Raw genomic sequence first — 21,976 nt, forward strand, 5'->3', positions numbered from 1 at the left:
GGCTCTGTGCTGACGGCTCAGAGCCTGGAGCCTGCTTAGGATTCTGTCTCCCTCTCTCTCTGCCGCTCCCCTGCTCACGCTCTGTCTCTCTCTCTGTCTCTCAATAATAAATAAACGTTGGGGCGCCTGGGTGGCGCAGTCGGTTAAGCGTCGGACTTCAGCCAGGTCACGATCTCGCGGTCTGGGAGTTCGAGCCCCGCGTCAGGCTCTGGGCTGATGGCTCGGAGCCTGGAGCCTGTTTCCGATTCTGTGTCTCCCTCTCTCTCTGCCCCTCCCCCGTTCATGCTCTCTCTCTCTCTCTGTCCCAAAAATAAATAAAAATGTTGAAAAAAAATTAAAAAAAATAAATAAACGTTAAAAATTTTTTAAAAAATAGAATAGGCTCTGTGCTGCAGAACTTCTCAGAGCCTTCAATGTGCATGTTAAATATACATTTTAAAGAGTGTCCCAGAATGTCACGGCTGTTGCTGCTATAGATGAAAACTCCAAGTTCTTCTTGGGGTTAAGGAACAAGAGCTGAGAACATCTGTCTCGGGAACCCCAAGGTCTCCAATAGCAACATTTAGTTCACCAAAGCACCCTCCACCCTGCCCCGGACACATCCCTTTCTAAAGCCTTTCTTGGTGTCTCTCCTGCGTCTCCCACACAACCTCTTATTAGGCTGTTTCACCACCCCCTACTCAAACATGTTTCAACCTGAGCAGCCCTCCCACAATCCTAATCCCACAGACCCCCAGCCCCTGTGCCCACATCCCACTTCTCTGTCTCCCCAACAACCCCCACCACCCCCCCACCACCATTCTTCAACCTCCCACCTCTTCTCCAAGCTTCTAGCCACCTCAGCCACCTCCAGCGTCTGGATTCCTCTGAGGTAACATTAACACTATTTCTATGGCTGCATCACAGACCCCTTTATACTGTTGACGATTTCTAGGGGTAAATCCCACCCCCCCCCCCCCCCCCGCAGTGCGACCCTAGAACCTTGAAGATCTTGATGGTGCTTTCACTTTAAGCCAGGGCAGGCCAGCCAACAGACACAGGAATCTTCTATTTGCTGGGGGCGTTTGCAGGTGGTGCTCTCGTAAGGGCTCTGTGGGATCACTGGGTTCAGCCCTGAAGCTCAGAGGAGCCCCGTGTCTCGTCCAGCGCAACTCAGCTAGTCTGCAGAAGATCTGGATTCAGCCCCAGGCCTGTGTGGCTCCCGGGACCGCGTGTCTCACCGTCTTATCTCGCATCCAAAGAAGCTCAAGCCACTTAACTCGTCTACCTACGTAACCAACAGCTGTTTAACAGACACCTGCCCAAGCTGGGCACGGCACCAGGTCCTGAGGATGCGCTGGCTGTTCTGAAGGCTCTCGCAGCGTACCGGGAGCACAAAGCAGGTGCTCCCAACAGCCACGACCCCCAATCCCCACTCCCTCCTCCTTTCCTCCCACCCCTACCTACACCCCGATCCTTCCTGCAGCTAGGCCTGCGCCCCTACAATGGAGACGAGACCTCCATCCCATGGGGCGCCCGCCCCAGGCGCAGCGCCCGTCTCCCCAAGGGTCTAGTCTCTCGCTTGGCACAGGGAGGTCAGCGCTGTGACCAAATCCCTCCCTGTGCCCTGGAAGTTCCTTGCTCCTCCCAGTCTCTCTCCCATGAGGGCCCCCTGCACATCCCCCTTTCCTCCGGGCATTCCCACCCCAGGGGTGGATGACCCATCCGGAGGACCGCCCTTCCAGACCCCTCGAACACGCCCCCCATTGTCCCCTGTCTCCACCTCAGAATCCTCAGGCCCCGGCATTCCACAAGCTGGAATTTTGAGGGGGCAGAGGCTCCAGAGGGGATCCAGCCCCCTCTCCGTCCCCATTTGGGACTTACAAACCCTGTGAGAGTCTGAACGAGGGGACGCCCCCAACCCTAGTAGAAGGGCATGGAATCTGAGGACAGAATTGAGGCAGGTGGGTGGCACATACAGACAACGATGTCCTTTCCGAGCACTTGTACCTTCTGGTTTTGTCCACGGCTTTGTGGCGATTTCATTCACATCCCATACAATTCTCCCACTTATTAATCAATTAATTAATTAATTAGTTTTAAATTTATTTATTTATTTATTTTATTTTTGAGAAAGAGAGAGAGGGAAAGCTGGGAAGGGGCAGAGAGAGAGAGAGAGAGAGAGAGAGAGAGAGAGAGAATCCCAAGCAGGCTCCACTCTCACCACACACCCTGACACGGGGCTTGATCCCACAACTGTGAGATCATGACCTGAGCCAGTATTGAGTCACATGCTCAGCTGACTGAGCCCCCCCAGGCGCCCCACAGTTCTCGCATTTAAAGTGTGCCATTCAAGGGTGCCTGGGGGGGCTCAGTCGGTTCAGCGTCCGACTCTTGATTTCGGCGCAGGTCATGATCTCCCAGTTCATGAGTTCGAGCCCCACATCGGGCTCTCTGCTGACAGGGCAGAGCCTGCCTGGGATTCTCTCTCTCCCTCTCTGTCTCAAAATAAATAAGTGAACTTAAAAAAAAATAAAGTGTACAACTCAGTGGCTTGTAATATATTCACAGAATTGTTTGACGATCACCCCAATATTAGAACAACTTTATCACCCTAAAAAGGAACTCCACACCCCTTCACCATCACCTCAATTCTCACACCCCACCCCAGCCCTAGGCAACCACTAATCTACTGTCTGCCTTGCACATATGCCTGTTCTGGACATTTCATATAAATGGACTCCTACGATACCTAGTCCCTGGTGACTGGCTTCTTTTCACTTGGCAAAATGTTGTCAAGGTTCATTGCCTTTTGTGGCCAACATAATATATTTTGTACAACCACTTATCAATTAATGGACATTTGTGTGTTTCTACTTCTGGGATATTATGAGGAATGCTGCTGTAAACATTCGTGTACACATTTTTGTGCAAATACATGTTTTCATTTCTCTTGAGTATACAGCTAGGAAAGTAATCGCTGGGTTAGAGGCTAACTCTATGTTTAGTTTCTTGGGTAATTGCCAGATGGCTTCCAAGGGGAAGGCATCATTTTACATTCCCAACTGCAGTGTAGGAGGGTTCCAACTCTTCTGTATCCTGACGAACCCTTGTTATTATCTGTCTTTTTGAGTTCTAGCCATCCTAGTGGGTGTGGGTATGAGGCGGAATCTTACTGTGGTTTTGGTTTGTGTTTCCCAGATGGCTGATAAGGTGGAGCACCTTTCTTTCTTTCCATTTACCTATTTACTTTTTTAAAGGATTTTTTGTTGGAGACAGAGAGAGAGAGAGAGAAAGAGAGAGAGAGAGAGAGAGAGAGAGAGAGGCAGAGCGCGGGCAGGAAAGGGGCAGAAAGAGAGGGAGACACAGAATCTAAAGCAGGCTCCAGGCTCTGAGCTGTCAGCACAGAGCCCAATGGGGTCTTGAACTCAACAAACTGTGAGATCATGACCCGAGCTGAAGTTGGACACTTAACTAAATGAGCCACCCGGGTGCCCCTAAAAGATTTTATTTTTAAGTAATCTCTAGGCTCAATGAGGGGCTCAAACTCACAGCCTGAGATCAAGAGTCGCATGCTTTTCCGACTGAGCCAGCCAGGTGCCACATAGTGGAGCATCTTTCTATGTGCTTATTGTCTATTCATGTATCTTCTTGGGGAAAATGTCCGCTAGAGTCCATTATTCATGCATAAATTGGATTATTTGTCTTTTTACTATTGAATGGTAAGGGTTCTTTATATATTCTAGATGTAAGTCCCTTGTCAGATATATAATTTGCAAGATTATTCTCCCACGATGTGCATTGTATTTTCACTTGTCCTTTGTAGCACAAAAGTTTTAAATTTTATTTAAGTCTTATTTATCTATTTTTTCTTTTTTAAAACTTTTATGTATTTATTTTGAGAGAGAGAGAGAGAGAGAGCAGGGTAGAAGGGCAGAGGGAGAGAGGGAGAGAATCCCAAGCAGGCTCTATGCTCAGAGCAGGGCCCAATGAAGGGCTTGATTGCAGGACCATGGGATCGAACCACATGAGCTGAAGTCAAGAGTCAGACGCTTAACCAACTGAGCCATCTAGGCGTCCCTGTCGATTTTTTATTTTGTTGCTTGTGCTTTTAGTGTCATTTTTAAAAAATTTTTTTAACGTTTATTTATTTTTGAGACAGAGAGAGACAGAGCATGAATGGGGGAGGGTCACAGAGAGAGGGAGACACAGAATCGGAAACAGGCTCCAGGCTCTGAGCTGTCAGCACAGAGCCCGACGCAGGGCTCGAATTCACAGACTGCGAGATCATGACCTGAGCCGAAGTCGGATGCTTAATCGACCAAGCTGTGTCATTTTTTAAAGGTGCTTTTAGTGTCCTTTCTAAGAATCCAGTAGGTTCTTTTTTGATTAGGACATAAACGCAAGGTCATGAAGGTTTAGGTCTATGTTTTCTCTTAAAAGCCGTGTAGTTTTAGCTCTTACATTTAGGCCTGAGACCTATTTTTAATTCCTTTTGTATATCGTGTGAGGTAGGGATCGAACGTCTGCATGTGGGTATCTCAGCACCATTTGTGGGAAAGACGACTGTTTCCCTATTGAATTGTTTTGGCACACTTCTAGAAAGTCAACTGACTATACGTGTGAGGGGTTATTTCTGGATTCTCAGTTCTACTCCACTGATCCGTGCATCGATCCTTGTTTTGGTACTATGCTGTCTTGATGACTGTAGCTTTGTAGTAAGTCTTGGAACCGGGAAGTGTGAGTTCTCCAACTTTGTTCTTTTTCAAGATTGCATTGTTACTGAGTGCCCTTTTATAAGTGGTTTCCCCATCTGAGAAATGGGGGAAATTCCTCTGAGAAATGTCTGTGATGGGAGAAAGATACAGCAGAGAAAGATGGTAAGTGACAGGAGGCCACTGAGGACAGCTATCCACATTAAACCCTCACCCTGGCCCGGGACCTACCAGAAAGCAGCGGGGTGAATGAGCAAGATTTTGCTTCCCTGTTCACTTCCTCATGCTTGAGATGGGCTCTATCTGGGCTTATATATACTCTGCTTGTTGGGTTGAATTGAATGTCTGGTAAATAATGTAATTAACCCGGGAGTTGATGATAGGTCCAATTACCCTCTGCAGCAGAGGTGTTGGGAGGCATTTCAGGAACGTCCAGCTATGAGGCTGGGATCTGAGAATAAGGCAAAAGGGACAGTTGGACTTCCTCCAACCCGAGGACAATGTAGTTGCCCTGGGCTTGTCACTGGTTCAGTGGCCTCCATCACACAATGGAGAGAACAATCCTCACCCTGCCCACCTCACAGAGATTGTTATGTCCATGTAACATCTTCCGGAGAGCCTTCCCTGACTTCCCAAGGCTGAGTTGGGTCTCTCTTCTCTTGGCGCCCATAGCCCCTGTGAATTCCTCCATCATAGCCCTTCCCACTGTGCACTGTAAATAACTCCTTTTCTCTCTGTCTCCTCTGGTCTGTGAGCTCCACGAAGACAGGAGCTGGGTTGGCTTCATCTCTGTGGCCCCAGCAGCCAGCACCCACCATAGGGTAGGTGCTCAATTCCCGTCTTTGTTAGACCAAACTGAACTGAACGTGCTCTGAACACATGGTAGGGCCTGGCTTTCCCCGGCATGGGTGATGCTTCCCTTCGGGGCTCATGAGAGGAAAGCTTCCTACCTGTCGCGGCCACATGGTGAGGCCACACAGCCACCGTGGGCTGCCTTCAAGCTGCTTGGCTTCCAGAGGGGAAGTGATGGAGCTCAGTGCTGATTACAGACACTACCCTGAAGTTCAGCTCTTGAGACCTGGTCCTAGATGCTCTCCCAGCTGGAAGTCCTCTAACCCAATGAGTCTGGGTGCTTTACTCCTTGGATACCCAATTCTCCCCTGTGTTGTTCAGTACATATTGATGCAAGGAGTCAGAGTGTGAAAGAGAAAACACAGTGGCCCATCCCTAAATTGCCACTTGGTTTTGGGATGTAGCCAACTGAACATACACACATTTACTCACCCATTCGCTGAGCACCTACTCTGTGCCAGAACTTGTGCTGCTGAATACAGGGTCCACAGGTGACAGGGACAGGATCCTTCAAGAGGCTCACAGTCTGGTGGGAGAGCAGTCATATAAACCGAATGGTGAGAATGTGAAGGGGTAAGATCGTCAGTGTGGGAGTGCACCCTCCCTGCCCCTCTTCATATCTCTCCCCTCCACCTTTGAAGGGAGTTCTGTCTTTGCCACTCCAGGACTTAAGGGAAATGAGAGACGGGATCAAAGAAGCAGGAGGAAGGAATCTCATTTTCTGGGTCATTTCTCAATTTCTTCTTTGTTGTGGAGAATCAGGGTAATGAGCAAAGTTGAAATTAGAGGGTAAATCAATTCACATAAAGAGAAAATAACTTCACACCCCCCAGGATGGCTGTGATCAAAGAAAGTGGAAAGTAAGTATTGGTAAGGATGGGGGAAAATCGGAACCCTTGTTCATTGCTGGGAGGAACATAAAATGGTGTAGCCACTATGGAAAACAGTTCAGTGGTTCCAGAGAAAGCTCAACATAAAATTACCATATGGCCCAGCAAATCCACCTCCAGATATATATATACTCAAGAGAATTGAAAACAAGGACTCAAACAAATCAGCATCATTCACAGTAGCCAAATGGTGGAAACAACCCAAATGTCCATCAACAAATAAATGGATACACAAACTGTGAAATATGCACACCATGGAGTATCATTCAGGCATCAACAGGAATGAAATTCTCATAGATGTTAGGACAGGAAGGAACCTTGAAAACATTATGCTGAGAAATAAACCAAGCACAAAGGGCGGGCTGATAACTGTATGATTCCACTTATATGAGGTATCTAGAATAGGCAAATTCACAGAGACAGAAAGTAGAATAAAGGCCACCAGGGGTTGGGGGGAGCAGAGAAATGGGGTGTTGTTGTTTAATGGGTACAGAGTTTCTGTTTGGGATGATGAAAAAGGTTCTGGAAATAGTGGTGATAGCTCTATGCAATGCCGTGAATGTACTTAATTCCACTGAATTGCACACTTAAAGACAGTCAACATGGTAAAGTTCATGTTATGTATATTTTGCCACAATACGAAAGGTTTTTGTTGTTGTTTTTTTAATTTATTGTTGGAGAGAGAGAGAGAGAGTGCGAGAGCGTGGGGGAGGGACAGTGAGAAAGGGAGACAGAGAATCCCAAGTAGGCTGGGTGTCGTCGGCACAGAGTCCCATGCGGGGCTCGAACCCAGGAACCGTGAGACCATGACCTGAGCTGAAATCAAGAGTCGGACGCTCACCGAGTGAGCCACCCAGGCGTCCCTAAAAAAGATCTTTTAAGAGGTTAGATTAATTCTATGATAAAGTACTTGTACAGAGTGAGTAAAAGGAGAGAGAGGGAGGAGAGGGGACTTGGGGGTGGAGCAAAGCTTTGGTGGAGCAAAGCTCTCCGCATAGGACCTGGCAGGTTGTAAGCACTTACTAAATAATTGTGGAAGAAATAAGAGAATGGTACAGGAGAAGGCGTTTGGAGAATTTGACTATGGTGGGACAATATGTATCCCGTAACATTCTATGAGAAATTCGAACTAGGACTGGGGTTCTTTTTTTTTTTTAACGTTTTTATTTATTTTTGAGACAGAGAGAGACCCAGCATGAACAGGGGAGGGTCAGAGAGAGAGGGAGACACAGAATCTGAAACAGGCTCCAGGCTCTGAGCCGTCAGCACAGGGCCCGACGCGGGGCTCGAATTCACAGACCGCGAGATCATGACCTGAGCCGAAGTCGGACGCCCAACCGACTGAGCCACCCAGGAGCCCCCTTTTTTTTTTTTTTAATGTTTATTTATTTATTTTGAGAAAGACAGAGAGAGGGAGCAAGTGGGGGAGGGGCAGAGAGAGAGAGGGAGAGAGAGAATCCTAAGCCGGCTCCATGCTGTCAGTGCAGAGCCCTACCTGGGGCTAGATCCCAGGAACCGTGAGATCACGCCTTGAGCCGAAATCAAGAGTCGGAGCCTTAACCCGCCAAGCTACCCAGACACCCCTTTTTAAGGGGGGATTGTTTTTTAATTAGTTTTGTTAGTAAACTTCGCTCTTTGTTGAGTCTAGGCCACACTGGGCCTCGGGCATGTGGTGGGTTAGAATACGGGTGGAGGGGTCAGGGCATCCCAAGCATCTCTCAAGGAGAAGCAGCCTCAGGGAATCATCTGGAGTCAGGAGAAGGAAGGACACGCAGGAAGAGCAGAGGGAACAGAGAGGCTTCAGGGTGAACCGTGTAGGTAGATCCAGCCTGGAATCTCAGCCAGCTGGGCCCAGGTGTCAGATGGGGATGCCCCACAACCGGAGAGCAGATTGCAGCTGGGTCTGTACCCAAGTTGTCTCGGCTGCCCATTCGGCCTTGCGGGAGCGGGAAGCCCCCCCGCAAGGCTCTTGGACCTCATCGCTTCGGCTCTAGAATCCTTCGGCCGCACGTCTGGAGCCAGAGCGGCCAGCAGAGGGCGCGCGGGAGACAAACGGGCGGAGGACCGCGAGCCGCCGCTCTAGCCTGACCCGGGCCATAGAGTCGCGCCGCTTCCGGCCCCGCTGCTGGGAAGGAGCCGGAAGTCCGGCGGGTTCCGGGCGTCGCGATGGAGGAGGGCGAGTACGAGTCGGTGCTCTGTGTCAAGCCGGAGGTGCACGTCTACCGCATCCCGCCGCGAGCCACCAACCGTGGTTACAGGTGACCGCTCGCCGCCGGCCCGGGCTAACCCCGACTTAACCCCTTCCCCGCCGGCCGACACGCCCACTGGGAAGCCGAGGACGGCCCCGGCGGGTGTAGGGGAGAGGCGGGAGGTAATGCCTCGGCTTCTCCCAGCTCGAGGCCAGAGCAGCAAGAGGGACCCAGACTTTGGGCCGTCTCAGTCCCAAGCACGGGGCTCCCGGCGCGCGGAAGGCGTTAAAGCCGTGTCTAGCCTGTGGGCTGCCGGGTACCCTGAAAGCGGCTGGGAGTGGGGGTTTCACAAGACCTTTTCTTTCAGCGCCAACTGGCCTTGGAGGGAACCTTGAAAAGCCTGAAGGGGGAGGGGTCCTATCGCAGGCGGAAATCCCCAGGGGAAGGAAGGGAGCCGAGAACCGGCCAAAATGACCCGTCCGAGCCGGAAGCGGGGGGCCAAAGCCCGGGGACCCCTCCCTGCCCAGCCCCCTTCCCACGAACCTCAGACCCTGTCACAGCCTGTGGCGGTTGGGAGGAGCCCATCCGCGCGTCTCCGGTGATAAACAGGTGCTTGTAGCGTCAGGAAGGGAACGCAGGACAGTGGGGGTTGCAAGGAGACTTCCTTTCAAGGCATCCTTTTTTTGTACTGTTCGCATTTTGTTACCATGTTGGGTGCGTTGCCTGTGGAAAGAAGCAGAAGAAAAGATGTACCTGTTACAGACCGCCTGATCTGTGGCTATTTTGTGCCACTGGGTTGGGGGTGGGGTCGCTCTTGAAGGCCGTGTTTGTCTAAGTTGTTTGGAGATACAGGATTGGCCTGCACCGCGAGAACGGTGGCGCGTCCGCATCTCTGGCCTCTTGTTACTCTCCAGTTGTGTTAATGCGGACTCGTAGCTGATTTTCTAGAGAACAGATTCTTTTCTTGAACACCTATTACATCCGTGATGTAACTTAAAAAGAGTATGAAAGCAACAATAGGAACGATGACAAAAACATTCACTTTCTGTCGTCGGACTGGAGGTGGGACACCAAACCGGGGATGGTCATCGACTGCGATCCCCTTAAGTAGGATGGGCTTTGTCCCTCCTGGTCCCCCAGAGAGTGAGTCTCCCAAGTGTCGGGGCTGGCTGGTGTGGCGTAGAGGAAACTGGCAGTCCCTGCATTTCATCCTCAGAGCTCTGCTGGGCTTGAATCTAAGGCCTGTGTTGCCCCATTAAGAGGAACCGAAACTGAGTCCGCTGACTTGTGAATTGAGAGTCTGCATTTGTGTGGCCAGAAAACAACCTGTGTGTGTGCACGTTATGGTGTCGCTCAAAGGCCTGACTTCTTCTGCTCAGGGACTTCCAAGAAAAGCCTCTTGGAAACACCCAAGGTTCTTGGTATTTGGGGGTTTTACTGAACTGCTTCTTAGAAATAAAATGTGCAGTTACTGCCTTAAAAGTCCCCCAAGAAGGTCCATGAGGTCCTGTGGTTCTTTCTGCCTAGCACACCTTTGAGATTGTATTTCTTGAACACCCATCCCCTTTTCTCACACGGATGGTTGCTCTCCTTTTCTCTTTCTCCTAATGATCGCTCCCTCTTTGCCTTTCTTTGAAGATCGTCTCAGTGGTCCCAAATGGTCACTCTGGCCCGTGCAACCTGGCAGCGTCTTAAACGGCAGACCCAGTAGCTACTTCCTTTACAGCAAGAAAACTGGAGGGACGCTTGGGTGGCTCAGTCGGTTAAGTGCCTGCCTTCAGCTCAGGTCATGATCTCACAGTTCAGTTCGAGTCCCGCATCCAGATCTCTGCTGTCTGCGCGGAACCCACTTCAGACCCCCTGTCCCCTTCTCTCTCTGCCCCTCCCCTGCTGGCTTTCTCTCTCTCTCTCTCTCTCTCTCTCTCTCTCTCTCTCTCTCTCTCTCTCTCTCTCTCCCCCCAAAATAAATAAACACTTAAAAAAGAAAGAAAGAAAATTGCAAAGTCCTACTTCAGAGAAGTTCTCTGTAGTCTAGAATTGGGGTAGGCAAAGTGCGACTCACTGTGTTTCCAAATGTCTCACAAGCTGAGCATGGTTTTTACATTTTTAAATAGTTGGAGAACATTGAAAGAAAAAAATATTTCTTAATTGAAAATTATTTGAGGGGCGCCTGGGTGGCTCAGTCGGTTAAGCGTCCGACTTCAGCTCAGGTCCTGATCGCGCGGTTTGTGAGTTCGATCCCTGTGTCGGGCTCTGCGCTGACAGCCTGGAGCCTGCGTCAGACTCTGTGCCTCCCTTGCTCTCTGCCCCTCCCCTGCACATGCTCTGTTTCTCTCTCTCTCAAAAATAAACATTAAAAAAAGTTAAAAAAAAATTATACGAGATTCAAATCTTTAGTGTCCATAAAGCTGCACTGAAATACAGTCGCAGTAGAAAACACTCAGTTAAAATACTAAAAGCACCAATATGCTCACGTATCATCTATGACTGCTTTCACGCTACCACGGCAGCGTGAGTAGTTGTGACAAAGACTGAATGGCCCTTTTCAACCTCTGGTCTAGAGCAAGCAGCCTGGGTGCCCTTTCCATTCCTGTCCCCAGCACTGGAGTGAGGGAGCAGGAGCCTCTAGCAGAGGCTCAATGGTTTTTGTCCCCTTAGGGCCGCGGAGTGGCAGCTGGACCAGCCATCATGGAGTGGCCGGCTGCGGATCACTGCAAAAGGGCAGGTGGCCTACATCAAGCTGGAGGACAGGACCTCAGGTAAAGGCAAGGGAGGCCCTCCTGGGGCTGAGATGCCGCACCTCCTACTCTGTCAAGGGAGGGGCAGCTCGGCCCAGGCCGGTCCACTCACGGGTCATGGGAACCGATCCTGGAAACGGAAGGACCGACTGTACCTTTAAACTGCCTCCATCCCCCCTGCCCCAGCCTTTAATTGCAGAAACCACTGTCTCCAGGTGTAAAAGGGAGTACCTGTCAAGCACCTGTTTTTCCTTAAGAAAATACGTTGGTCCCAAGGAGGAAGCCCCAGAGTTTGCCTTGAAGACGAGCCGGGGGAAGACACACAGCCCTTGGCGGCTGAGCTCTCTGCTGCTTACTCAGGAATTCTGTTTATCGACTAAATGGTAGCTCCCCAGACTGACCACGCCTATTAACCGAAAGAGCTGGAAAGTGTCCTGCTCCGCTCTTTTCTGGTGAAAGGACGAGCCAAGCTGGGCTGTGTCGGGGTCAGCTGGCAGATGTTGCCTTAGGGGAAATCTGGAAGTCCTGTGCCCCTAGTGTCTCTGGGTGAGCTGTGGGGGGCATTGTGGCCTGAAATAGTCCCAGCCCCCAGGGCAGGGATCGGGCACAGCGCCTGCTTGGTCGGGTGCCAGAACATTCGGTCATTTATTTTTCTAACATATAGAGATTGTTCTTTGTGGAGCAGGACAAAGTGTAAAGAGTCACAGGCAAATGGGCTGCCTCTTTCAGAACTGTGTCACTTGTGTCTGAGCTCTGAGACGTTGCGCGAGCCATGTGGCCTCTAGTGCCTCGGCCTCCTTTTTGAAATGGGGGTCACCTTAGCTTCTGTTTTCACAAGGCTGTTGGAAATGTGAAGCGAGCACGTACTTAGCCAATTGCTTTGTGAACTGCAAGGTGATCCAAAGCGTCGATTTGTTCTGGAACGAGGAGTTGATGGGTATTGGCTGCAGAGGAGGTTGAGAAGACAGCTGCCATGACTAGGCCAGAGAACTCTGGCTGTGCAGCGTGCTGGGGTGTCCTGGGTGACCTCCCAAGGGATGGCAACACCTGTTTCCTGGGAGCCTTGGGAGCTGACTTCCGGGTGACCGCTGAGTGTAACAGCGACTGCCTAGAGCTGAGCCTCACCTGTAGGAGCCACCCCAGTATGCTCTTGGCTTGGGGTCGCGCCCACTGGGTCCTGGTTGTCTCATTCTGCAGTCATTTTGGGCCAGGGTTTCTCAGCCTCCTTGCCAGTGACATTTAGGCCACGTGAGTGTTGTGGGCTGTTAAGTCAAATTTAAGGTATTTAGCAACATCCCTGGCCTGTCTACTAGATGCCAATGGCACCGCCCGCCCTCCCCCCCCCCCCAAGTTGTGAACACCACAAATGACTGCACACATTGCCACGTCTCCCCTGGGGGAAAGGTGAGCAAAATCACCCCTGGTTGAGAATCACTGTTCTCGGCTGAAGGCACCCAGCTGAGTTCCAGATGCCAGGGACCCAACTAGGGGGTCAGAGAAATTATCAAGAAGCTGCAGACTTCAGGGACACTGATTTCGGTTCACTTCAGCCTTGATGGCAGTCACCTCTGAACCAGCAGTCAGTTGTAAATCCTGGGTCGAGTACTGAACCTGTGAACAGAGGTCGGCACCTGTGGAGATGACGCAGGTCCAGAATGTCCCCAAAGGTGTGTGCTGTGCCAGAGGGACAGGGGACGCATTTCACCAGGGCTCCTTTTAAGACCAGTGGCCCTTTTGTCCTGGCTGCTTCAGATCCTTCCGTGAGTGCCCAAACCCTCTTTCCCCTGGGTCCGCCAGCCTGTCTGCAGTCCTGTGCTCTACCTGGGGGCTTGCCTGCTCCCGGGCCCTCGAGTGCAGACAAGTAATGTTAACAGGTGAGGCGGGTAGACTCTAGCCCGCTCCCGCGAGAATGGGCTTTAGGTTTTAAGAGAAGCCAGAAACCTGGCTTATTTTACATGTAATTTGATTTTGAAAAGTTTGGCAGTTAAGTTAAAAATGTTAAAACTGGGCCGTGTCTGACCTCTAAGCCCCCTCTGACTTAAACCTTTCCTTACTTATGTTTCTTGTGTCTGCCGGTCCCGTTAGGATAGACTGGATTTGAACTCGAGAGTAAGGTTTGCCTACTGCCTTTTAGGGAAAAGGGCCCAGTGGTGGGATAGAAATGTCAGGCTGGAAGGGGGCTCGAGGCTCACCCTCCCTTGTGTTTCCAGGGGAGCTCTTTGCTCAGGCCCCGGTGGATCAGTTTCCTGGCACGGCCGTGGAGAGCGTGACGGATTCCAGCAGGTACTTCGTTATCCGCATCGAAGACGGAAACGGTGCGTGCGGGGCTTGGTAGTTCCTCCCACTGAGAAAGGTTTCCTCTGCCTCTGGCAAGTGGGATTAATCCTGCGTTGTCCCCCAGGGCGCCGGGCGTTTATTGGAATTGGCTTCGGGGACCGCGGCGACGCCTTTGACTTCAATGTCGCGTTGCAGGACCATTTCAAGTGAGTGGTTGCAGGACACACGTGCTCATGCCTCCTCCCTTCTTTCCTGGACAGAATGGTGCCCCAGTTTAGGATACCCAGGTGGTTGTGTGGGATTCGTCTCCTGGCGGCGCCTCGGGGGAACTCGCTGCTCCTGTGGGGCAGGCTGCCTTCTCTGCTTTCGAGTCGTCTCCTTTTCCCAGGGTCAGCCGGCCCAGGCTCTGGGATGCCATTCCTCTTCCCATACCAGGCACCAGAGGTGCCAGAGTCCGTGCAAGGCTCACGTGGCCTTGCTGAGCCAGTTCCCCCAGGTACGATAAGTGGCGCGATCCTCGGTCACCTACCAGATGTCCTGGGAGTCCTTTCTACAGCTAGAAGACGGGACAGGAAGGACTGTGCCCCTGCCACCTGCAGGCCCCCCCCCCCCCCCCGGCTGCTGGCACGTTGGAAAGAGTGCCACCACTCACGTGGGCACCCCCGGCACTTCCCTGACGTGTCCCTGGGTGGCTGCTGGATTGGTATCAGATGGCGGGTGGGGGACCTTGGTGTTGCTCTCTACCGCCTGGGCATCTGTCTTGTCTCACCACCTACCTTAAGAGTCGTTGGGCACGGCGTGTGGATACATAGTCTTAGTTCTCACGCCAAGTGCTGGGGAGGAAAGGGCCAGGTTCTCAGATTTCCGAAAGACAGGTGTCAGGTCCGCCTTGTACATAAATGAGCTCACCGAGTTTTCATAGCAGTCATTAAGATACACAGGATCGTCATCCCATTTTGCTGATGAGGTAACGGATGTGCGCGCGGCTGCTTATGTGACAAGAGTCAGGATTTGAATTCAGGTCCAACTAGCAAGCCCACGTGTGCTCTTTCTAAGCAGGGCACCTGGTCTCATTGTCACGCTTTTCTTCCTGTTCTCTCCCCAGGTGGGTGAAACAGCAGTGTGAATTTGCAAAACAAGCCCAGAACCCCGACCTGGGCCCCAAGTTGGACCTAGGCTTCAAAGAGGGCCAGACCATCAAGCTCAACATCGCGGTGAGTCCCACCCTCACTTGGCTTTGTTGGCAGGCACCCAAGCCCGGCCCAGAGCCCACCCCTCTTTTCCCATAATTCAGTTCCATCAGTTGAGCCGATACTTGTTGAGCAGCTGCCTTGTGCCAGGTACTGGGCCGTGGGTGGGCGAGAGGGCTCAGCTGTCGTGGAGCTCAAAGTTCAACGGAGATGGACGAGACGAACAGCGATCACAACCTGGCAGGGGAGGGGACGTGCTCAGTGCCATGAGCTCCTAGAGGAGGGGCACGCAGCCTAGAGCTTGGGGAAGCCAGGAAGGCTTTTTGGAAGAAGCCAGAGCCTTCTGCTCTGGGCAGAAGGGCGCTGAGGTGGATGCCGGGAGTCATGGGCAGCTCCTGCTAGTGGGGGTGTCCTGACACCCCGTGTCTTCGTCCTAAGCTGCCCGGCATCTGGGGGTGTCCCCTTGTTAGCTCCTGTTGAGAATGGGAAAAGGTAGTGCTGGGCTGGGTGGCCAAGGCTTGGTCCTCGCCCGGCTACAGGGAGGGGGGTTGGAGTGATTTGGGGGAACCAAGGACCAGATGGATATGTTTTTTGAAGAAACTTTGTAACCCTAAAATAATGCTCTTCCTTTTTACTTACACTGTCTCTTTCTCCTCTTTTCTGCTTCATGATGGTGATGATTTGGGACCCTTGAAGTTGGCCAGCTGGCCCTTAAGAGAAAATACCGGTCATGTCCAGTGGACTGGTTGGGATGTGATTCCTCTCTTGCTGGGAGGGGACTAGCATTTAATGAGCATCAGCTGTGTGCCAGGTAGTGTTCTTAGGCACTTACATGACTCAAACGTTCTCCCATTTTACAGACGAGGAAGTTGAGGCTTAGCGAGATTAAGGAACTTGCCCAGGTCATAGAGCTGCAAATAACCAGCACAGCTGGACTCCCAGCGAGCGCTGTGAGGCTTCTGACTTCAGGGCTATGGTTTTAGCATTGGATTAAGCTGCTGCTCCCCTTATAAGGTGGGGACTGTGTCTTCATCCTTGTAACTAGCACTGGTTTCTGGCTCACGTTGGGACTCAGGTTTTGGGGATTTTTTAAGGTCTTACTGAAGTATGATACACGCACAGAAAAGCACACACGTTATAAATGTAGAAGGCGGTGAATTTTTGAAAACCAAACGTGCCCACCCAAACGAGCCCCAGATCAAGAAGCAGAGATTATCAGCACTCGGAAGCCCCTCCCCTGCTCCCGTCCACAGGCTAGAGTAGCTACTGTCCTGACGTTGGACGCCCTAGATTTTGTTTGTGCCTTTTATGAATGGATCCTCCGCTTTGTGCTCTTGTGTGTGTAACCCCTTGATCCAGTGTAGCATTTGTGAGAGCCTCCGTTCGGTGCACGTAACTTGTCTGTTGTCACTGTGGTGGCGTATTTCGTGATGAGAATGTGCCCCGGTGTTACCGTTCAACCGGAGCGCTTGCCAGTTTGGAGCTTTCACAAATGGTGTGGCTGTGAACGTCCAAGTGCATGTGAGAACGCATTCCTGGGAGGTCTGTTTCCAGGAGGGGCATTGCTGGGTCATCCGTTGGCGTGCTCAGCTTTATAGATTCTTTGAAGCTGTCTTTCCAAGGAGTTTTCCCAGTTTGTGCTTCCACCAGCAGTGTGGGAATGTTCTGGTTGTTCCCTATCCTTGCTGGTACTTGACAGCCTACATTTTAGCCGTTCTGGTGGGCGTGTACTGTCACAGCACTAGTTTTCATTTGTGGTGTTGATTTGTATTTCTCTGATGATTAATGAAGCCAGTGCCGAGTCTTAAAATGAAATGTATTGGGAATAGCTCCAGAATTGTGCCGCATTGAGTACTGCTCGTAACAGTGAGAGTGCTGGACAGCTCTTGACCGTCTTGTGGTTATACAGACATTTGGGGCTTGGGGGCCGCCGTGGCCCTCCCTGTGGGGTTTTCCAGTGGGAGTGGGACCCCAGCAGAGCTGACTGGCTTGCATTCCTCTCCTCTCTTTAGAACATGAAGAAGAAGGAAGGAGGAGCTGGGACTCCCCGAGCCCGGCTCGCCAGCACAGGGGGCTTGAGCCTGCTTCCCCCGCCTCCAGGGGGGAAAACCTCCACCCTGATCCCCCCTCCTGGGGAGCAGCCGTCTGCGGGGGGGTCCCTCGGCCAGACAGCAGTTGCTCCCAGTTCAGGTCAGTGCTCCGGAGTGCTTGTTGCTGAACCTGCCCTGTGGGTTCCTCTCCCTACCCCCGGTGGCTGGGGCCCCGTGGCGTGTTCCCTCCTGCACTCACACTGGTCCATCATCCGGTACCTGTATGTGACAAACTAGAAGGTGATGCTGCCCAGACTGGGTAAGGGCTTCCTCTGTTCTCTGATGCCCACCACTAATCCCCTCGGTGCCTCTGTCTACCCCTGATGGGGCAGGGACTGAAACTTGTTCATGGCTGTGAAATCACCCACATGTGCGTTCTTGGCTCTCAGAGGCTGCTCAGTGTTTGTCTAGTGGGTGGGTGATGGAAACATGGTCTGCTCATGTCGACTACTCATATCTAGTAGGAGAGAGGAGTCATGGATGCAAAGACCAAATGTATGGGTCCACATACTACCAGCCAGCATGGTGTGGGGAGGCTTCACGCAAAAGGTGGAATTGAACTGGGCCTTGAAGGAAAGAGATTGGGGCAGGGGATGATGCTTGGCGTCGCAGAGAGAGACAAGAGTGTGAATGGGGCTCAGGTTTTTTTTTTTTTTTTTTTTTCAATTAATTAATTTTGAGAGAGAGTACACGTGAGAGAATAGGGAAGGGGCAGGGAGAGGGGGAGAGAGAATCCTAAGCAGGCTCCACATGTCAACACAGAGCCCAACACAGGGCTCCATCCCACGAACCGTGAGATCATGACCTGAGCTGAAATCAAGAGTCAGACACTCAACGGACTGAGCCACCCAGGTGTGCCAAGGCTCAGATTTTTAAACATCTGGTGTATTTAAGGTTATGGATGTAGCATAAGTCTGCCAAGGTGAGTGGTGGGAAATAAAATTGGGGATTTAGTTTGGAGCACGCTCCTTGTAAGGCCCTCGGGGTGCTGGGAAACTGAGAGGTAACTCCCCCAGCACGCTATACTGGTGCTTGTTCTAAGGTGTAAGGAACGGCTTTTGGAGACCCTGGGATTCCAGAGGTTTGTGCCTATTACCAGCCGCTGATAATGCCGGGGAGCTAGCCCATTTCCTTGGCCTCCCCACCCTACCTGCCCTGGATGCTCCTGTCCTTCCCCAGGCTGGGTGATTGGCACCAGCCCACTTTCTCCACGCAGATCTCACCAGGTTCTGGCAGGGGGCAGGATCTAGGCAGGAGTCCTGCTTTCGTTCTCTCTTAGGGGTGTGGACGTTGGCTTCCCTGTCTGAAGGTTGGGCTTCCAACCTCAGCCCTGTGGGGGATTCCCAGCCCAGGAGTGGGCAGGAGTAGCAGTCAGTGAGCCCCGGCCCCGACACCTGGGACTATCCTTTTAGCACTGTATAGGACCACCTACCTTGGCATCAGGGACAGGGGCAGGAACGTCTATGTTCTTAGTGTTGTGTGCTCGCTGAGGTCTGAGAGCCAGTCTTAGGCCTTTCCTCAGTTGCTGGTGCGTTTTTAACAGCTGATACAGAATATGTATATGTGCCAGGCGGTGTTTCAGGTCCTGGGGATACTCCAAGTACAGCTGCTGCTCTCAAGGGCTGTGCTCTAATGTGCCAGATTGGCAATTAGCATGTCTCCAGATGAAATGGTGTCAGCACCCCACCCCCACCCCGGGTGGCTTAGTTGGTTAAGTGTCTTGAGCTCAGCTCAGGTCTTGATCCCGGGGTCATGAGTTCAAGCCCTGAGTTGGGCTCCGTGCTGGGTGTGGTGGAGCCCACTTAACAAAACCAAACAAAACACAGACCAGTTCTGTGAAGTCAGCACTGTTGTTGTCTCCCTTTGAGAGATAAGGGAACTGAGACCTGAGGAATGTGCATGAAGTCACACGGTTGGTCCCGGCCTATCTTCCCCCAGGGACTGTGATGGGGTTTGAAAGATAGTGCACTTTAAAGCACTGCTTAAGCACTTGGCGAGCTGTAAAACTAAACACTTGAAGGCCCTGGTTTTATCTGATCTCCCAGCCCAGAGCAGATGAGACGTAGCAAATTGGTGGGAAGGCAGAGGGTAGCAGGCTCAGGGCCTTTGGAAGGGGCGGTTAGCCCTGGGAGAGGTGCCAGAAACGCACAGAAACAGCCCCTGTGGCCCCATTGTGCCCCCTCCCTGGATGAAAAGGTACACACGGATAGCAGCTTCTGTGGCTTCTTCTAGAAGGCTCTCCCCAAACCCTAACCTGTTTGGGTCCCAGCACTTGCCACTTGTCCGGAGCATGACTTTTTCATTCGGTTGATCCAGACACTGGACAGAGGGCTTTACGTGAAGACGGGCTTGCAGCTTTGGTGGGCATTCTCCACTCAAGAAGCCAGGGCAGGAGATGGTAAATTTTAAACAGATGGCCAACGTCAGCCGTTGGAAACAAGGTCAGCTTCAGGTAGGGATGATAAGTGAGGTGTGATTCCTCCTCGCTGGCACCCTCCCCTCCACCTCGTACGTGGCTTTCCACTCTTCCCCAGGAGGCCTCAAGGCCTCGTGAGCTGATGGCGGAAATGTGGCAGCTCGCTGGGTCTGGTTGCCCCAGAGCAGGTCTCCGTGTGTCTTTCTCAGGCACCTGGAGTCATGAGGCTGATTTCTCAGGGTCACTGAGGCCACCCAAAAGAGCGATCCCTGACGTGTGTCTCCTTTTCTTTCCTCCCTGCCCATCGGATGTGGGGACGTCAGTAGGAGGTGCCACCATGTCCTGGCCACAACCCAAGCCTGCCACCGCCGCCACCGCCGACATCTGGGGAGACTTTACCAAATCCACAGGGTGAGGAGGGTCACATTTTTGTGGTGGGACTGGGGCCGGGGCTGCTTCTCGAGAAACCTGGGATCGGCCCAGGTGCTTTTGCTGTGGTGTTCAGAGCAGCAGCTCTCGCTCGGAGATTGTCAGGCCGGCCGGAGGGCAGAGCCCCAGGTGCCTCCTTTGGGTGGCACACTTCTCTCCGTGAAGGCTTTTCGCTGCCTTCTACTGCTGGGCGACCTGGGGCTACCCTTTGCGACTCTCTCCGGTCTCGTCCTCACTAGGAGCTCCCCCTTCCTCCTCGGCTCCCGTCCTCATGGGACCTCCGAGGCGAGGTCTCTTGCCTTCTTCGCCTCGATAAAATTTCAAGCCTTGCCTTGGAGTCGAGGTGAAGAGATGCTCCAAACTTCATTGTATTCTGCGGACGTTATACGGGCTGCAGGACAGGACTCGGCACGTGCTTTCTGTAAAGGACCAGATGGCAATTAGTGTAGACTCTGCAGACCTTATGGTCTCAGTTTTGCTTTTGTAGCTCAAGAGCAGCCGTAGATGATGTGTCCGTGAATGTGCGTGGCTGTGCAGCAGTGACCTTTTATTTACAGAAACAGGCAGAGGACTAGATTTGGTCCCTGGGCTGTAGTTTGCTGACCCCTGCTCTAGAACATTCGGGGACCTGCTTCCTGGAGCTCTTTCTGCCCAGAGAGAAGCCACATTTTATCGACTTTATATTTTCAAACATCTGAACTCTCCCACCCCTCCCTTTTTTTCCTTTTACAGGTCGACTTCCAGCCAGACTCAACCAGGCACAGGCTGGGTCCAGTTCTGATCTGAGCGCACCCCTCTTCTTCCTCGTACAACTTCTGGAAAGGAGCCGCCTCACCTGGGCCAAAGGAAGGAGGACGGAGCTCTCCGCGGCCAGCCTCTGTCTGGAGCATGACCCTCTCCTCCTCGTCTTGACGTTCTTAACAGACTGGCATGTTCGCAGTGAATTGGCACATGTCACACTTCCCTGGGACTCAGGTGTGCCACCAGAACGCAGGAGGAGAAAAACCCCGGCATCCCCTTCTCTGTTCTTTTGACGTGAGAGACTCTGAGACTGCTGCTTCCACCACAGTGACCCGTATTAAACACAAGCCCCCAAAGCAAAAGAAGGGGTTGAGTGTGTTGCCTGGACTCAGATCGGCCCTTCTCAGTGGTTACAAGTGTCACATGACCAGCGTCCAGAAGGAGGGCTTTGTGCACTGCCATTGGCTGGAGCCACTTCATTCAAGGTGCCTTCAGAGGGGGGATTCCTTCCTGATTACTGGCAGGTTTATAGGCTGCAGCTTGAACAGATAATCAGGAGGGGAATCAGGAGTATTAACCAGCTTTTAAAACTTTTTTTAAGATTTGCTTTGCTAACGTGTTGATCTGCACTAACGCGCCCTTGCAAAAGGGACTCCTTCTGCAAAAGGCCCCGGCAGGGGCCTCTGAAAGCATTCCACGGCGTCGGCTGCAGGAACCGCGCTGAGCTTCAGAAAACGGTGTTCGTCCTGGCCAAGTGGCCTGGTTGCCGGGTCCTCCGGGCCCGGTAGGCAATGCGGGGCTGAGGCAGGCTTCGCTGGAAGCCAGGCGGAAGAGTGTTTGAGCAGGAACGTCAGAGCTGTTCTCACGGAGGTGGGGGTTCGGCCTTCCTGTCCGCCGCCAGGTGGTTTCTGAAGTGCCTTGTCTGCAGACAACCTCTTAACTTTCTTTTCTCCTTCAGAGACTGTACATGACAGATAGAAGGGAGTTCTGCGTGAACTGGAAGTCTAGGGTTGCCTGTAGTACTGGTCTAAGAAATGATTTTATCTGAGCACACCTCTAAATTTGCTTTTATCGACATACTTTACCTCTTAATCGAAAGATCTGTTTTTTGGAGGGTCAAGACGATGAGATGAAAAAGGTGTTGGCCTTTTTGTGGGACCAGATTCCCTAAGATAAAGAAATAAATATTTTTGCGTCTGTCAACGTATGTCAAAGATGAACAGGTTTTCGGCAGCACGGCCACCAAACCGTCCGGGATGCCACAGCTAGACTCAGCCACCTCTCACCATTGGTCACGTGTCCAGATCAAAGTCTGATGTCAAGGTGTCAGATTAGCCACAATGAGAGAATTCCATCCTCTTGCCCTAAGGAAACCAGTAACTCCTCTCCCGTGCGCCTAGAAAGGCACAGTCTTTTTGCCATTCTGGGATGTTTGGGCTCCTTGCCTTGTAAGGTGGGAGGGGGCCCCCT

At 52.0% G+C, this 21,976-nt stretch overlaps 2 protein-coding genes and 1 long non-coding RNA gene across 5 annotated transcripts in view; 1 reads left to right on the top strand and 2 right to left on the bottom strand.

Annotated features, from left to right (window-relative positions):
- SPATA21 (spermatogenesis associated 21) overlaps positions 1-1,737 on the bottom strand; it is a 29,566-nt gene extending 27,829 nt beyond the window's left edge. Inside the window, exons 1-2 of one of the 2 annotated variants that reach the window (XM_027060297.2) lie at positions 1,260-1,737; positions 982-1,161 (exon numbers count right to left, since the gene is read on the bottom strand). The gene's annotated coding sequence lies outside the window, so the exon portion shown is untranslated. The remainder of the gene's footprint in view (positions 1-981; positions 1,162-1,259) is intronic. The other variant, XM_027060303.2, reaches the window with a different exon arrangement.
- A 2,612-nt stretch (positions 1,738-4,349) lies between these two features.
- LOC128312711 (uncharacterized) lies at positions 4,350-8,398 on the bottom strand. The gene is made up of 3 exons (XR_008292380.1): positions 7,932-8,398; positions 5,979-6,072; positions 4,350-4,825 (listed from the first exon to the last, which is right to left on the bottom strand). It is a non-coding gene; the product is annotated as an uncharacterized LOC128312711 (long non-coding RNA).
- Positions 8,399-8,534: 136 nt separating this feature from the next.
- Positions 8,535-21,709, top strand: NECAP2 (NECAP endocytosis associated 2). Of its 2 annotated transcripts, none has more exons than XM_027060304.2 (8): positions 8,535-8,694; positions 11,284-11,384; positions 13,574-13,678; positions 13,765-13,846; positions 14,746-14,854; positions 16,843-17,020; positions 19,660-19,747; positions 20,498-21,709. In XM_027060304.2, the coding sequence occupies exons 1-8, from the start codon at positions 8,603-8,605 to the stop codon at positions 20,544-20,546; spliced, it is 804 nt and encodes a 267-aa protein (XP_026916105.1). In that variant the 5' UTR covers positions 8,535-8,602; the 3' UTR covers positions 20,547-21,709. The 2 variants fall into 2 exon arrangements, with proteins under 2 accessions (XP_026916105.1, XP_026916106.1); XM_027060305.2 differs by having other exon boundaries at positions 19,663-19,747.
- Positions 21,710-21,976: the final 267 nt, after the last annotated feature.

The sequence above is a fragment of the Acinonyx jubatus genome, chromosome C1 (assembly GCF_027475565.1).
Source record: "Acinonyx jubatus isolate Ajub_Pintada_27869175 chromosome C1, VMU_Ajub_asm_v1.0, whole genome shotgun sequence".
NCBI lineage: Eukaryota > Metazoa > Chordata > Mammalia > Carnivora > Felidae > Acinonyx > Acinonyx jubatus.